General features: G+C 40.3%; 5 protein-coding genes across 7 annotated transcripts; 3 read left to right on the top strand and 2 right to left on the bottom strand.

The window, feature by feature from the left end:
* Nucleotides 1-2,348: 2,348 nt before the first annotated feature.
* On the top strand, nucleotides 2,349-8,152 carry LOC6498601 (RNA pseudouridylate synthase domain-containing protein 2). 3 transcript variants are annotated; one of them, XM_001963102.4, is made up of 10 exons: nucleotides 2,355-2,474; nucleotides 2,612-2,923; nucleotides 5,342-5,519; nucleotides 5,581-5,803; nucleotides 5,856-5,943; nucleotides 6,003-6,223; nucleotides 6,276-6,466; nucleotides 6,524-6,747; nucleotides 6,806-6,955; nucleotides 7,012-8,152. In XM_001963102.4, exons 1-10 carry the CDS (start codon nucleotides 2,433-2,435, stop codon nucleotides 7,084-7,086), a joined length of 1,704 nt encoding a protein of 567 aa, XP_001963138.2. In that variant the 5' UTR covers nucleotides 2,355-2,432; the 3' UTR covers nucleotides 7,087-8,152. The 3 variants fall into 3 exon arrangements, 2 of the variants coding, with proteins under 2 accessions (XP_001963138.2, XP_044572264.1); XM_044716329.1 differs by lacking the exons at nucleotides 2,355-2,474; nucleotides 2,612-2,923; nucleotides 5,342-5,519 and having other exon boundaries at nucleotides 5,663-5,803; nucleotides 5,881-5,943; XR_006507458.1 differs by lacking the exons at nucleotides 6,276-6,466; nucleotides 6,524-6,747; nucleotides 6,806-6,955; nucleotides 7,012-8,152 and having other exon boundaries at nucleotides 2,349-2,474; nucleotides 5,881-5,943; nucleotides 6,003-6,145.
* A 133-nt stretch (nucleotides 8,153-8,285) lies between these two features.
* On the top strand, nucleotides 8,286-11,285 carry LOC6498602 (gamma-tubulin complex component 4 homolog). Its single transcript, XM_001963103.4, has 8 exons — nucleotides 8,286-8,511; nucleotides 8,575-8,743; nucleotides 8,795-9,080; nucleotides 9,152-9,308; nucleotides 9,365-9,871; nucleotides 9,923-10,292; nucleotides 10,347-10,626; nucleotides 10,753-11,285. The coding sequence occupies exons 1-8, from the start codon at nucleotides 8,443-8,445 to the stop codon at nucleotides 10,901-10,903; spliced, it is 1,989 nt and encodes a 662-aa protein (XP_001963139.1). The 5' UTR covers nucleotides 8,286-8,442; the 3' UTR covers nucleotides 10,904-11,285.
* Nucleotides 10,635-13,769, bottom strand: LOC6496920 (conserved oligomeric Golgi complex subunit 4). The gene is made up of 8 exons (XM_001963104.3): nucleotides 13,553-13,769; nucleotides 12,758-13,494; nucleotides 12,381-12,696; nucleotides 12,197-12,327; nucleotides 11,531-12,134; nucleotides 11,287-11,472; nucleotides 11,001-11,227; nucleotides 10,635-10,942 (listed from the first exon to the last, which is right to left on the bottom strand). Exons 1-8 carry the CDS (start codon nucleotides 13,637-13,639, stop codon nucleotides 10,900-10,902), a joined length of 2,331 nt encoding a protein of 776 aa, XP_001963140.1. The 5' UTR covers nucleotides 13,640-13,769; the 3' UTR covers nucleotides 10,635-10,899.
* A 118-nt stretch (nucleotides 13,770-13,887) lies between these two features.
* LOC6498603 (alpha-ketoglutarate-dependent dioxygenase alkB homolog 6) lies at nucleotides 13,888-15,746 on the top strand. The gene is made up of 2 exons (XM_001963105.4): nucleotides 13,888-14,137; nucleotides 14,195-15,746. The coding sequence occupies exons 1-2, from the start codon at nucleotides 14,108-14,110 to the stop codon at nucleotides 14,858-14,860; spliced, it is 696 nt and encodes a 231-aa protein (XP_001963141.1). The 5' UTR covers nucleotides 13,888-14,107; the 3' UTR covers nucleotides 14,861-15,746.
* LOC6496919 lies at nucleotides 15,537-16,749 on the bottom strand. Its single transcript, XM_001963106.4, has one exon. The coding sequence runs from the start codon at nucleotides 16,661-16,663 to the stop codon at nucleotides 15,773-15,775; it is 891 nt and encodes a 296-aa protein (XP_001963142.1). The 5' UTR covers nucleotides 16,664-16,749; the 3' UTR covers nucleotides 15,537-15,772.
* Nucleotides 16,750-16,768: the final 19 nt, after the last annotated feature.

The following is a 16,768-nucleotide window of genomic DNA, read 5'->3' as shown; positions in this document are numbered from 1 at the left end:
ATCTAACCGCAAGTCTACGTAATATAGTTTTGAGCAAGTTTGAAATGTTTGAGAGCCACAAACCCACCATAGCCTTGCAACTGCAACATGTTGGCTCGATTGGTTTTATTTGGATTTAAAAAGTAAATATTTTTTAAAAGTCATTCAAGAACAAGCTAAATATTTACAAGTAATATAAGTTTTAAACATATAAAAAGAGTTTTCAAGTTTAAGTATTACAAAACATTTTCTTTCTTTCTTCTTTCTTGACCATTATTAATGACCTTTCATTAATGGTCAAGAATTCTAGCGCCACAAAGTGGTAAGTAATATCAATTTACAGACTACTGGGACTGTTTGACACACTTTCGCCTTCCAAATGGAAAATGTCCGCACGCACACCCACATTCGCTCGAATAGTCAGCAATTTTTCTAAGACTTGGCCCCGGACTGTGCATGCGCTTGAAGCGTTTTAATATTTTAAATCAAGCGCCCAGGCCTTGCAACCACAACCTTTTAATATCCGTTGGTCTAAATAACAGAAACAAAACATTCATCAGATTTTGCTTATGATTTATCCGGGGGTTTGGCGGAAACAATAGGTTTCTGCATCAAGATTTACGAATTCATTGAAATGTCAAAATTTAAAAGCATTTTGCTCAAAAAGTAATAAAACTTAATGGTTTAAAAGTGAAGTTCCATGAAGAGAGTTCAGCTTTCAAGAACATGAATATATGAGATCAGGACCTAATACTAGTTAGTTAATAAACATAGATAAAAAAGTAATTAGGACTAAGAACCATAAATATCCTTCCAAGTAACAAGATACTCGTACGAAAACCTGTGATAGTGACATTAAATTTTCGAGCCTTACCAATTAGCAGAGGTCAGAGTTGTTTGCTTTTATGGCCAAAATTGAAAACATTATGTTGATAAAATTTTGGGGCTGCGGCTCCCAGAATTGCGTGTTTGACTGCGTGACTTTTTTTTTTGTGCCTTTCGTAACTCACTAACTCACCCACTTTCACACGAGCCACCTACCTAGACGGTATAGAAGAGCTCTCCTTGAAACGCGGTTGGTCACGAAAGCACACAACAAAGAAAAGGCTTGCCCGTCATTTAAGGCAACATTTAATGGCCACTGGCTATAAGGCTCATCCTGAATAAAAAGGGGGATGGTGAATGGTGGATGGTGGACGGTGCGTGTGTATGGGAGCCGGAGTTGACGTTCACGTTCGTTTGTGAAAACGAAGAAAGTGATTAAATCAGCACGATATTTTGTAGGTGTGCGCTAGCTCACCCATTAAATTTTGTTTTTGTTTTTCTAAACCTGTGTGTGAGTCTATCAGGACATGCATTTGTATTTTTTGTACACCCACACCCTGTCACACACACAGCTAACACACAACACCTGGTCGTTGAGCTACTGTTCTAAATTGACTTTTCGCCTGGACAAAACTAAAAATGACGACATCGCGTTTTCTTTTTTTTTTTTCATAGAAAAGCTTTACCTCTAAACATGCCCATCTACCTTGTGTTTATAAACAACGCAGATCGTGTATATGTATATATGTATGAGTATAAAGGAAGAACATATAGAAAGGTGTGCTGTGCTTTATATTACACTCCTGCATGAATGGCCTCACATACGTTGACAGAAATACTCGTACGTTGCTATATAAACATACATAGCTATAGTTATAGGAACACGTTAATGTAATTAAGCCTCACGAATGGCCAAGGCTCGATAAAACGTAACCCAAGGCATATATCATCTAGGAGAGGATTAGCTAGTTACGGGTATAAATCAGTTTTTTTGTTTTCTAGATTTTATCTTATCAGGATATTTTCAATTACAAGTTCGCTTCACTGAAGGACAATTAAAAATGGCAACATCGTTGGGAGTACTAATTGCTAAGAAATATTTGACCTTCTTAATTGACCTTTTTGTAATTAAGGGTCCTGCGGATGTATTTTTGTAGCATATATAAGGGGGCTAAAAGTTAGATATAGAAATATTTAATTTCTGCGCTTAAACCAATGTTGTACCAACTCTCAAGGGATCAGAATTATATTTATGTATTGTTTTAGTTATTTTTTAATAAATTCCGACTTAGATAACTAAAACATCAAGTCTTTAAGCCAACAGATCATTGATCTTCTAATAGTTCTGGAATTAAAGCGAAATAGTTAGTAAAACCGTTAAAACTGAGAATCGAAAGCTATGCCTTCCAACAAAATTTAGATAAATCAGTTATATAATCTTGATTTTGAACTAATATTTTGTAAAAATATATAATTTCAAACAAATTTGAAATAAATATGTAATCCCACCCTATGTGAGCACCTCTAATAGAACTAGTTCAGTTCGAGATCCACTCTCTCGTTCAGTGGTTCGATAGAACTTGTTTTGCTTTTTGGTGGTTGTCTGAAGAATAATAACAAAGCTTTTCATGCGGTTTTTACGGCATTTTAAAAGCCTTTATATCCGTTTGGTTAGTGCTTGGAATAAGTTAATAGGTTACTAAATAAGATCAGATGATAGAAACACCTCATACATTCATAAAAGTGTCTTATTGTTTGCGGCCAAAAGTGGGCGCACGTGTTGATTTACTTGTTGTTGTAATTTTAGCGGTGTGTGAATATTGTTAACAGGCAGCACCTCAAGGACACTAAATACTGCAAGGAAGCGACAATAAGCCATAGCTGGTTGTCCAAAATGCTAAATACGAAATGTGTGCGAAATGCTCAGACCCAGCATGGAGATGCGGGAGTGGATGTGGAGAATATCTTCCTGTACCGGTCCATGTTGGCCACAATTACTGGGAGCTCGACCTTGTTAACAGATGCTCCTGGCCATCCTGCATCTCCCCAGTGCGTTTGGTTTCATGATTTCAGAGGGCCGGAGCCCACTGATGAGGGCGATAGTCAGGGTCCTGGTCAGGTAAGCAGGAATTTATTTAAATTTAATTATTTAAATAATAAAGCTTTTTTTTTTTACTTTTAGATTCCACATAGATTTAATTTTAAAAGGAAACTGCTTTTGCTTCCTGGTTTTCCATTTAGACTATAAAACATATATATTATTTAAATCTAATCTATCGCCTGTTTTGTCTTTTAGGCAAATACATAGCACTATTAATTTATTTATCCGTTTTATTGTCCACGATGTGGGAAGGGCTGCTAGAGCTCTGACCGATTCCCGGCTAGTAAAGGGGGATATTTATCTTGGGGGAATCGAATACCCAAAACAATTTCGCGTCGAGTCCGGAGTTCGGTGTCCGGAGTCCGGAGTCCGTTCGCAAATACAATGTGTGGAATCCTGTCCTTACTTATGCAGTATTATTGGTGTCTGGGGAAATTTCAATGCAGCGCTTCAATCGCACACTTAAAACTTAATTAAAAATCTAATCAGGGAAACGCAAATGCAATTTGTTGCATTAATTTTAACAATTAATGAAGAATGAGTTAAGGGCTAGATACTAAAAGTTTACTTAGATTAGTGATTTAAAATAAATAATAGTCTATAAACATTTCCAAGCTATTTTGTTTAAAATCCTTGTCAAACATGTTCGCCCTCAACAAGTTGGTTTGTTGTTTGATGTAAAATGTGGTGAGTTTGTACAAGTTTTATGTAAATATTTTCGTAAACTTTTAGTTAGGATGAAAAAAGTAAAATAGTGTATAAAAGTGAAAAATAAGAGGTAGAACAAAATAACGTTTCCTAAAAAAAACCCAGAAAAATGAACCTTCCGTGGTCTGAGGATACTTAAACTTTTTGTTGTGGAGTTCACCCACACAAGAATGAGGTTATTTTCAGTTTCATTTCTCTATTTTGAATAGTTTCGAGAGTCATAAAAATGGATATAAACATGTGGCGAAAGAGGAAGAAAAAAAGGAAGAAGACACCTGAAGATTTAAACTTCTTTTACGAGACTTTGAGTAACAAATGCCCCAATAAACGAGACTGCTGCAGTGGCTGTGCAGAGTCAACGTTCTGTTCTGCCTGCATAGAAATTTAAAGCCACCCTTAGGCGTCAGTACATTCTTAAAAATTTAGGGCTCTGCTAAGATGTGCAACAAAAACCAGATTTCAGACAAAACCCTTAATGGCCCACAAAAACCGAGCATACAAGTTGCGGGCTCTTTGTTTGTTGGCTTTTTACCTCACCGTACGTGACAGTGGCAAATGGGCTTAAACATCCTTGCGATTATTTAGCCCCGGTTTATGCTTGATGAAACCACTTATTTTTTCCCTCTAATTAAACAATCTATTCCTACAATAAATTTACACTGAGTAATAAACATTGTCGGGGTTGTCCTAATAAATACAAACAAAGGGTTTGGGGAAATATTAGGGACCACAGACAAGGTTGTTGAATAACAATTGTTTGTCTACGCAGGGAGTTAAGTTATGTGTGGGACCAACTGGACGGACTTGCTTCAGTTACCTTCATATATTTTACCGCGGATTTGTCATAATTAGTTCTATGTTGCCGGTGTGCCGGCTTTCCCGACGACAAGGCCTTTTTTTTGGGGGGAGAAGGCTTCTGCGGCCGAGTCCGGGGCTTCTAGTGCCCGCCATCTCAGTGGCTTCCTAACGAGCCACTTTTGTCAAGTTGGCTGGATACTGCTACCGCTAGTGCTACCTGGTCGTGATGTTTCCGCAATTATTAGTGTCACTGCCTTCTGCTTTCGTATCTAAGTGTGGTCCTCATTGTTTCCGTGATGCGCCTTTTGGGCCAGTCGTTTTTATAATTCTTACAATACCATGTAAACACACATTACGAAAAATCCCCTGAGAATAAAGGACAATAGATACGGTAAAGGGAGAAAATCCTTCTAGATTTTGGGCCAATGCAGTCGCTGTCTGTGTCTTGCCATCAAACTGGGAAAGACTTTTAAAATGAATATTATTTATATTTAAATCAGAAACTTAAATCTTCAATTTTCATCTGAAGCTTAACATTGCTTATTTCTTGTTTTTCCTTTGATCTCATCTGTTTATGTTTGCCAGCAAAGTATCACCAATTTCCTGGCAGACTACTAACTAACTGAATACAGCTGGTTCCAAGGATATGTTTTGGTTTTCTAGTTTTGTTTTTTTGGCTTCAGGGAAAAATACACAGACTGTGTGAAAATTATGCCAAGACAGCAGAAAGTATAAAGGAAAATGTTTGCACACAGAGTCCGGAACAAGGCTTGTATGTGCTAAAAACTGATGGGATTTTGTCTGCATGATGGCTTAAGCATTTTCATCTTCCATATATTTTTGCATTTTCAAAAAATATAGTATAGTCTTTTAACCATTTAGCCATTTCCTATAATCTATTAATTTTCGTTGTAAAATAATCTTTTTCAGACTTTGGAAGAGCCAGACAAAAAAGAAGAGGTACAAGTTCCGGAAAAACGAAAGACCGACACCCCCGAGGATGGTTCAAAGGCCAAAAGGGTCAAGTTAGATGGCAATGAATCCAAAACAAAGCGACCTGGTTTCAGTGACGAAAGATATGACGAAACTTCATATTATTTTGAAAATGGTAAGACGATTGCAATAATAAATTATCAGATCATCTTTTAATATATAAACTATATATTCAGGCCTTAGAAAAGTATATCCTTATAACTTCACCTTCACTACCTACGCCAAAGGTCGGTGGGTGGACGAAAAGATTTTGGATGTCTTCAGTCGCGAGTTTAGAGCTGCCCCACCAGAAGTATATGAACGCAGCTTGGAAGCTGGGAAACTGACTGTCAACAATGAAAAAGTTCCCAAGGACTACAAAATCAAGCACAATGACCTGCTTGCCAATGTCGTTCATAGGTATGTTTTGAAAATAATAATTAATGTGAATATGCACACGTTTGTATTATAGACACGAAGTCCCTGTTACTTCACAGCCAATTACCATAGTTTACATGGATAAGGATATTGTGGTGGTAAACAAGCCTGCATCGATACCTGTAAGTTATTTATCTGCAAATATTCTTCCAAAACTTATTTTTATTGTAAATCATTAAAGGTACATCCGTGTGGACGATACAGGCATAATACTGTGGTTTTTATTCTCGCCAAGGAGCACAATCTCAAGAACCTGAGAACAATACATCGATTGGATCGCCTCACTTCTGGGCTACTTTTATTTGGGCGTACCTCGGATAAAGCTCGGGAACTGGAGCAACAAATCCGGAACCGACAAGTTCAAAAAGAATACGTGTGCCGTGTAGAAGGACGATTTCCCGAGTAAGTTAAGATGTATTATATAAATACCTCTACTTTATCAATTCTTTTTCAGTGGAATTATTGAATGCTGTGAGCCAATCGATGTGGTGAGCTACAAAATCGGTGTCTGTAAGGTCTCCCCCAAAGGCAAGGACTGCAAGACGACGTTTCAAAGAATCGGAGAAGTTGGCGACTGTAGCATTGTCCATTGTAAACCACTTACAGGACGAATGCATCAAATCAGAGTGCATTTACAATATTTAGGTAAGAAGGGAACCAAACAAATCTTCAATTAAATCAAAAATAATCTTTTCCATTTAGGTTACCCTATTTCTAATGATCCCCTCTACAACCATGAAGTTTTTGGTCCCCTAAAAGGTCGAGGCGGAGACATTGGAGGCATAAGCGATGAACAGTTGATAAATAATTTAATTGGCATTCATAATGCAGAGAATTGGTTGGGCATTCAAGATGAGAATGGGCCGGCGAGAGCTGCTCCTCCAAAAGAAGTACAAGAAACTGTACGAAACGAGCCAACAAACACTGTAGGTATTATTATTTTAGAGCCAATAACTGAGTTAACTTTGGTATTACTTTTTAAAGGTTTCCACTCAGACTTGCCTTGACGAACCCGACAGTTCTTATGATCCTAAAAAAAACACTTCCGACCCCCATTGTAGCGAATGTAAAATCAACTATAGAGACCCAGAAGAAAAGGACTTGGTTATGTACTTACATGCTTGGAAATATAGGGTTTGTTGCATTAGTTATCACAAATAGCGAATCAAATTGTAATTATTTTATTACAGGGTATTAACTGGGAATATAAAACTGAGTTGCCCGACTGGGCTTGTGAGACGAATATTAATTATGATCAGCTGTGAATAATTACATAGAATAAAGTTTCAAAAGGTGTCTTGATGTTGAGCTTTGTTTAAGAAAACAAATTAAAAAATTGCACATATTTTTAAAAAGAAGTATAGTAAGCACATAGTAAGCACATATTTTTAAAGAAAAGTATTTTTTACTTAAAGTTTCAATACCATTTTCTACAATGTCATTGAATTATCTGACAAACTATTTTTTGTATTTTTAAAATGTTTTACATATTTTTGATATCGGTTGGATTTTCCCAAATTCTTCAGTCACACACTCGTCCAGTATTGATTCTTAATCCAGCATCTCTCGACGAATACTTGGATCATGGAGATGTGCTTTTGGAATACTATTCTCCTCCTTGTAATTCCTGTTCCAGGACACCGTCATCATTGGATAATCTGGGGGACAGCCTGAATTCAAGTACATCATTGACTCTTGCGGCAATCGATTGTGAGGCACATTTTCAATATTGCTTAAAAAAGAAAATACGACGATACCCGCAATTGTCGTATATTAAACGGAGCTCTGGAAAGATGGAAAATACGAAACATATAAAGGAATTATTTGATTTTATGGCCCAACATAACATTTCAATTAAAACCTTTGAGGTCGCAAGTCTAAAGTTCTCTCATCCACATTCGCCATTTCCGTCCGCTTTCTGTGTGCCTGGTCATGTTTTTTACCTTAAACCGAACAGATTCTATTCATCTATTTCCAAAGGAAAATACTTTATTAAGTTTTTTTCGCCATACTGCATATTCTGCAAAAGATTTGAACCAAAATGGAGAGACCTGGCTGCAAATATGGCAAATGTAACGAGTCTTTGCATTGCCGAGTACGATTGTACATCTGGAATGGACATTTGCAAAGAACTGAATACCACTCGTGTGCCTTCTTTGGTATGGTTCGAAGATGGAAAGTTAGTGAAAACATATAAGGGGACTCGTCACGCATCCCAGATTGAGTTGTTCGTTGGCGAAATGATGGGGGATTATAAAGTATTAGCGCGGTCGAGATCTCACAAAATTATTAATGGAAATAAATTAATATTATTTATGCTTATTATAAAAATTTTATTGTCTAAACAATGATACTTTGTTATACAAATAAAAAAATTTAAGTGACCCTTTTAAGAATTTGATTTTTGCGGGCAACTTTTATCGAAATATATTTTATCGATTTATCGTTTTTTCCTAGTGCTGGGGAAAATGAAACAGCAGTATTGGGTAGCGCGCGAGGAATATTTTACAAAAATATCAAGCAGATCGCGGACCTGAATCAATTTTGTGGTTGCAGCCAATGAAAGTCACAAAAAAAACTGTTTACCTACTCTATTATTAAGTTTAATAAACCTTGCCATAATGCTGCATGACCTGCTGCTCTCTTGTTTAAGCCAAAGTCCAAATGGCGATGCCTTAAAGGACTTCACGGTAAGTTGTTTTGAAGCATCAATAGGAATTTAAAGATTTCAAGAGTTTTATTCAAAATTCCAGGAGACTTCTGTGATTGAGAGCTTTATGCATCCGTGCGAAAAGGAAATCTTTATGGACATATTACAAATTGTCAATGTCTACAACGAGGTTGTTAGATATACACAAGGCATTGGAACAGAAAAGGATGATAAGTCTTCAGAGGATACTGTGATTAATCTGGTTTTTGATGGTATTTTTGGATTTTTATTGTGAGAACACTATAATATTTTGTTTTTCGTAGAGCCCGCGCACGGATATTACCTCATAAACTTTGGCAGGGGCATCGAGAATGCTCTCGATGAGTACTATGAAGAAGTAATGCGCCTGGAAGCGTACTGCTTCAAATCCCAGCCCGCCTCTCTCTCGTATGTGCACAATTCCTTGCAGTCAAAACAGCCTACGCTGCTCCTCTTGAGGAAATTCATAAGGGATATCGAAGCTGCAAAACTTCACGGATGTGCTTTGCTTAGTTACCTGTATCAGCAATCAGACCATGGCGATATTGAGCTTGAAATAGCAGCCAGAAAGTAAGGCTTTTAAAGGGATTCGTGGTTAAAGTTTGTAATCTATTAATGCCATTTGATCTCTCCACCTTCAGAGTTATAAGGCCAGTGAAAATGGCATTTTTTTCAAGTATGGCACACTGGATGCTGTTTGGGGTCATTGACGATGTCCACTCTGAATTTTTCATTAAATTCACGCCACTCGACAACAACGCCAGTGCCTGCACCAAGTCGTCGAACAGTTCTATACTGGTAATATTTAATAACACGTCTCTATTCTTTATATTTATAAAACTATGTACCCCCAGCACGCTGACAAAAATGGAGAGGACTATATATGGCAGTATGAGGTCAATCACAATCAACTACCCGGCTTTATGTCATCTGTTGTTGCTGAAAAGATTTTGTTTGTGGGACAAACAGTGCTAGTCTTTCAAATGGAACGCAACTTTCAAAGCAAGAAAGAGACCGACCAGTTGTCAGTGTGCCTTTCTGAGTTGTCCCGCGACGATATTTATCAGCTGTGGAATGGCAGGGAGGCAGAGTACTTCAAGCTGATCGAGGACCTAAGCCTTGAGCCCAGAATCAATCCATTTCACATTGAAGACGCCGTAAATTTGATCAAGAAATATGTCAGTGCGCGACTTTCAGAAATCGCTGTAAACGAAGTCGATCTGGAGCGTCAGTTGGGACTCATTAAGGACTTCTATCTGCTTGGCCGTGGAGAGTTTTATCTGGAGTTTTTAACCCACTTGAATGGTGCTTTTGATAGTACTATCTTGAGAACTACCAAAAATTACCCAAGATCTTTTGAGGTATTTTATCTTCTCATTCAATTTTCCTCCAATACATCAGAATATTTTCAGATTGCAGCGACAGTCATGGGAATCGCAGATGATTTAGAAAACTTCACGCTTGGTTACATTAAATCGAACGCCGATCCCGATGAAAGCTTTGATTTTCAAGTTTTTCAATGCCTTCACTTAAAGTACACCTTCCAGTGGCCTCTAAACCTCTTGTTTTCGCCGAAAGCCATGGAGCGGTATAATGCCATATTCCGATATTTGCTGATCATTCGCAATCTTCAATTTGAAATGCAACGAGCTTGGGCTAAACAGACTTGGCTCGCAAAGCACTTACCTGCTGATGTACATATCAAGGCCATGAATCTCCGTAATCATCTGATGTTCTTTTTGAATAACATGCAGTACTACATTCAAGTGGATGTCCTTGAAAGTAATTCATGCTAACAAAGTGTATAGTTTGGGGACTAATAGCTTTTATTTTCAGGTCAATTCGGCATACTAATGAATGTGATCCAAAGGAAAGCAGATTTTGAAGAAATTCAAAAAGCCCACACAGTATTTTTGGCGAATGTTCTGGCCCAGTGTTTCCTCATGACCGATTCAAAGGAAGGCCGAATGAACATAACCGGATCAATGAACCAATCTCAAAATCCAATTTATGGTACCATTTTGAAATTGTTTTCCATTTGTGAGACTTTCACAAACTTAAGCCGAACATCAGAAACAGAGAACTTTTTGGAAGAAGTGGACAGTCTTGAAGAACAGTAAGATATATCATTCATTACATTCTTTAACTTTATTGCACGGCACGTATATGCTATTTAAATAAGGCTTAGAGCAATAAATATATATCGTATTATTTCCATTAACTCGAAAACATCTTTTTTCAGATTTGGTGTTCAAATTGCGAGCCTTGTTCAACTTCTGGTGGACGCAAAAACAGCATCTACTTTGAATCCACTCTCTCAGCTTCTTTTGCGATTGGATTTTAATCATTGGTTTAGTCGAAACCAAAAACCAGTGGTCTTGAATGATGCTTAAAGTTGCAACCGCTTGATGTCTTCTATACGAAAGTCGCTTCTGAAAATAGAATCTATAAGTTAATACCATCTCATTTGTAAACTAGATCTTGGCTTACCTTAGAGTTAAAAATGTGCGAACTTCGTTGGGCGTTAAATGCCAGGAGGACATTTCTTTGTTATTTTCGGGATTCCAGTATTCGGAAAGCTCTGAAATCTTATCCAGATTCAGAAGAGTGGCGATTTGAGATATTCTAGTCATCTTATCGCGAACCGACCACGACGTGGCGCCTGTAAGGTAGCTCCCCAAAGCCCGAACCTCCTGATCAAGTACCAGACCGCCAAGCTTTCGAAATATAACAAATTTTTAAAAATAAATCCATCAAATTTTGTTTATGAACTTACTCTGTTGAATGTAATTTTTTTAATAGCTCGTTCCAATTGTATTGTAACTTCCGTAGCAAGAATACTGACAAGTGCATCGTAGTTCCTTGGACTTAAGGCACTTTTAAAGGAATTAAGAAGACTATCCAACTGCACGATGAAGAACTGAACGAAAGTTTCTCCGGCCTCATAGGCAGCAAGTTCTTCCTGCAACAACCACAAGAACTTGTAGTTATTTTTAAAAATGTTATGAGATATAGTTTACCTCGTTAAGATTGTGACTATAGTTTAAGAACTGATTTATCCAAGGATTAAGACGTGGCTTAACAACGCTCGACCTCAGCTGCTGCATACCAAAGTCAACAGTGGCTTTCAATGCATCCCGAACCGCTTTGAGTTCGGTAAGACAGCTGTCCAGCAGTTGTCGCTCCACCGGAGAAGTTTGTGGAAATGTACCAGCAATTTCCTGCTCCATTGTTTGCCAGAGGGTTTCGATGTATTCGGTCGATATGTCGGCGTTGTTCAACTGCACCAGAAAATTTGTTCGGCCGCGATCTGCATCACTGGAATGTAGTTTGCCCTGCTGTAGCGTGGTTTGAATTGCATTGTATGCCTGCGCCAAATCGATATACCCTGAAGGGTATCCACTTTTCAGGGGAGCCTTAAGGGCCGCCACGAAGTCCCCATCTAGACAGGCGGCAACGTTGTTGATCACAGCACAAGTTCCATTAATAGACTGCGTTGTCAAAGATCTTCTAATTGACTTGCGAAGAATAAAGAAGACGTCGTCTACCATAGACGAGCATTGCTGGCCGCTTTCGTAGGTGTCGAGACCGATAGCTTTGATAACACTCTCCTCCATGAAATATCTGGATTAAAAATTATGAAAAAAGTTAGAAAATGGTGTACTCCATACATATTAGGTACTAACCTTTCAAAAAGCAAATAAGTGCTTAGAATCTCCTGCATTTGTCGGCGCAAGTCAGAGGTTTTCATAATCTTTTCATAGCGCTCCATTAGTTCAGACTGCTCCTTCTCGGGAGCACAGGTTTCCACGTGAACCTAAAAGAGCTAAGGATTAACTAAGTCCTTAGGGGTTTTGAGAAACCTATTACTTGCAAACGGCGCCGCATGAATCTGAAATACAGCTCCACCCTGGCGTGCATGACTGTTATTTCGGCAATAATCGCGTCGATTTCCTTGGGATTCAGCTTGTCCACAGATCCCCCAGATGGTTTTCGGTAGTGACCCAGTGCTTGAATACTATTACTGCCCACTCCTCCACTGGCAGCAGAACGCTGGGTGGATTCATTGACCTGCTTGCTGCGATACTGTATTTGTCGGTTCTTGTTAAACTCCATGAGTAGGTTCTTCACTTCAGAGTCACATTCGTGTTGCAGAATTGCAACCATATCGACCAAGGACGAGGGTCTGTAAGAGTTATTTAAAGCATTATCTCTCATTAATTTTTAATGCAGAATCCTATACTTACGATTGACCGTAGAAGGCTTCTATTATTGGCTGGTTAACCTCCACAACTCGTGCAAAGTTTTCCAATATAGCCGTCAACCGATCGGCGTACGCCAATTGAAGACGAGACTCCGCTTTGGCAATATCTTGGGCATTTCGCAGCTCCTTCTGTGCCTTGGCCGACAGTTTCTGGCAAATGTAAGCCGAGAACTTTTCGATGCCAGTTTTATGGCAACCGACTAGCGGGAATATCTTAAAGAACCTCTCAACAGAGGCCAAGTCATCGCTTTTGACTGCTTCGTCGAACCTCTTAGCAATGAGAACGCGTGTCTTCTCCGTGGCATCTTCCAGAGTCTTGACAGCATCGCTCACAGATGTAATAGAGCCCTGTACATCGTCGGCAGTACGTCGGAGAAGCTGCTGATCCATAGCCAGGAAACGCGCTATGTGGGTGGCACTCTTCTCGTAGTCCTCTTCGCCGATGGCCTTCACCACGCCCTGACTGCAGAGATGTAGATCGATGAGGTCGTGGACCCGTTGCTGGCATTCAGAAGCACGGCATCTGGCCAAATCCAGGCGGCGAACCTTGGCACTCACGGATTCCGCCAGTTGGGCGGTGTTTACAATTTGCTCGTTAAGTTTGTTGGAGTCGGTGTCCACGGTATGCAGCAAAGTCAAGGATCTCCCGATGCCGCTCATTTTGGCTTCTATCTGGCACTGCTTTGCCAGTAAGCCCTCTAGCTTCTCATTGATCCTGGCCTATAACGTGTTAATCCTTTGTTAAATTGATGTTTTTGTTGATGCGGCACTATACTACCTCTTCTTCGGCAATCTTCTCTAGGGCCTCATCCACCTGTTCGTTGGAGCTGACATCCAAGGAGCTTAGTTTGTCCATTATACTCATCTTAAAATCATTGATTAGGAGATGAAACTCCTGTTTAAAGTCTTAGTTTATTAACAAACAGATCTACGTGGGCAAACTATTGTTTTTGCATGTAATAGGGATGAGACACTTGATAATGTATCGGAATTTTGATGTATCGGGAATCGTCATCGAAAATAGATAAAACAAGGCGGGCTTTGAAAGTTGGTATATATTTTCAAATACGTGGCAATTTGCAAAAAAGCTTTCTAAAACAGATAATAAACTAAGGCATATTCTAAAAGCAAAAACACTCTAAAAGGGAATTGGGAAAAAGTCAAAAAACCTCGCTCTAAACTTTGAATCTCCAAGGCAATGTGACCGGGTATGCTTCTTTGAATAATGGTCATACAAGGTCGACAGCTGATTTGAATTCAAAGCCCAAAAAAAGTATTGATTAGCAATAACCGTAGATTTAGCTTAGTTCCCTAGATAAGAATAGGCGAAGACATGGATTTCACGGGCTTCGAAGTGCGTAAGGTAAGTGGGAAACAGGATACGCTTCTTGTGATTAAGATTTAATAAGTCGTCTAACAGTGCCCGCCGACTGTCACGTACATTCCTAACTTCATCACTTCCGAGGAGGAGCAGCGTATCCTTAGCCACATCGAGAGGACACCAAAGCCACGTTGGACACAGCTCCTCAACCGCCGGCTGGTAAACTACGGCGGAGTGCCTCATCCCAACGGAATGATTGCCGAAGAGATCCCCGAGTGGCTGCAGAGCTATGTGGATAAAGTTAACAACCTTGGCATATTCGAGTCCCAGAAAGCTAATCATGTGCTTGTTAACGAGTATCTGCCAGGCCAGGGCATTCTTCCCCACACCGATGGTCCCCTCTTTTACCCAATCATCTCCACGATTTCCTGCGGATCCCATACTGTCTTGGAGTTTGCCAAAAGGGAGGGGGCTGGCGATGATCCTGAAACCAAGGATTCCGACACTCCTCCTGCCCGTGAGGTGATCTTTAAGCTACTACTGGAACCTCGCAGTCTACTCATCCTAAAGGATTCGCTTTACAGCGAATACTTACATTCAATTGCCGAGACCAACGAGGATGTGCTCTGCGATCGTATTGCCAACTATGACTTATGCGAGAACACCTACAAGATCGGGGATCATTTGCCCCGTCGCTCGCCTCGCATTTCGCTGACAATTCGCAATGTTCCAAAGACCAGCAAGATGAAGCTTAAGTTTTGCTAGGTCGATTCCGCACTTAGTTGTTGATTAAATGTTGCAATGTTAATGTTAACCTCACGTTAACCGAACCCACTGAAGTCAGCCCACGAGATATACGGGATGGGAGGAGCCCTGTTGAATAGAGTGACTAAGATAATCTGCAAACTGAATCTTCCTGTAGTCTTTTAAGCACCCAAAAACGCAAGCAGTGATGGGTAGCACCTAGATAGATTAACAAGGGTTTTCATTGCAGGTTTAAGTCGAGTTATTTTTAATTTATATATCATTTTTAATGGTCACTCTGCACGTGATATTAATGGTTACTTAAAAGTTATGATCATCTTTTAAGAAACACAATTCTGTTTGCAAGATATTTGCTTTAAAAAATTAAATTAGCTTTGGAAAGTTAAGAAAAACACTAATATGTATCATGAAATTGCAAGAAAACCCATTTCCCATCACTGCTTCACAAGCAATTAACGTTGGCCCACACAAAAGTGCTTTATTTTGACCGTTAACATTATGTGTACATATATAAATGTTTTGTATTACGTATTATTACGGAGCAATAAGTTGGGCTGATGGGCGGACAGGCCTGGAAAGGAAAAGTTCCAGCAGGCATTGCCACCGCCTTTCCGCCTGTGGCATTTAGATTTAGTTACGCGAGCAATTGTTGAGAGCAATCCACGGTCTAGATTTGTGAAATATGTAGCTATATATATATATATATTTATGAATGGAGCACTCCGCACACTCTGAACTGTAGTCGTATGCTCCAAGCGCCAGTGTATCCAGTGTCCAAGTGTATTTTTGTAACCATTTTTTCCACCGCGCACCGTAAAATATTTGAACTGGAACTGCTAGTTCCAGCCAGAAAAGTGTTACAAATAAACGTTACTGTGTCCACCCACTGATCACCTCACTGATTCACATTTTTTAGGCCTCCGCCTCCTGCCACTCTAGACGGAACTCCCGCTCGAAGACCAATCGATCATAGAGTCGCACCTCACTGATCCGAGCCGAGATGTCCAGCCGCAGCTCACTGACCGCCAGATGGAAGTTCTGGCGTACTGTCCTTTGCTTGTCTGGAGTCAACTGATTGAGGGGCTTCCGGAAGATACTAATGATGCGCTGGAGATGGTACTCCACACTGGCGCAGCGCCCGATGCACACCCACAGGTTCTCGGGGTCGTGGATGTTGCCGGGAAAGCGGGTGCGCTGATCAAAAGGTGCCTTCCCCGAGAGCAATGCCCTTACCTCGGCCACGATCTCTTGGTGTGTCTTTAGATCTCGAGTACTCAACGTGGTGAACTCGTACTTGTCGCAGAAGTACATCAGTTCCGAAATGGCCACCCAAGGCTGGGAGCAGAGTGTCGAATGCTGGCTGGACCAGTTGGAGTAGCCAGCTGTGCTGGGGGATTTGGTGGCGGCAGTTGTCGCCGAGTTCGAGGATGTCGAAGGGGACCCAGTTCTTGGAGTGGGAGAGGTCTTCGTGGGACTGGCTGTCCTGACCTTTCCCGCCTCCAGCCTCCTCTCCGTACGCTGCAGCTGCTCCATTTCCCGTTCGTGCTCCCTGGCCCTCATATAGGCCTCTTTCTTTTGTTGGAGCTCCTGCAGCTTGGTCAATTTTGGAGGCGAAGAGGATTTTGTGTAGACTGGCAGTGGAGTAGAGGGTGGAGGCGGTAGTATATCGGCACCGGGAGCCGGCAAACTTTGAATAGTGCTAGCCCCATTCGTGTCAGAGGACGCACTGCGTCCGTATTTGGCCCGGTAGCGCTCCAGCGTGTCCAGCGAGAAGCTGAGCTCCTTCTTGATGGCCTTCTGCATGGTTTTTTAGATTTATGTAATCACCTTGGGCGCGTTCAATGCACGCGTTCCCCTCAAGAATTTACAACCGAATGCGAGCAAGCATTCCGCACTCATCCGCAAACC

This window comes from Drosophila ananassae, chromosome 3R (genome assembly GCF_017639315.1).
Source record: "Drosophila ananassae strain 14024-0371.13 chromosome 3R, ASM1763931v2, whole genome shotgun sequence".
Lineage (NCBI taxonomy): Eukaryota > Metazoa > Arthropoda > Insecta > Diptera > Drosophilidae > Drosophila > Drosophila ananassae.
This window is presented reverse-complemented; position numbering and strand designations above follow the sequence as displayed.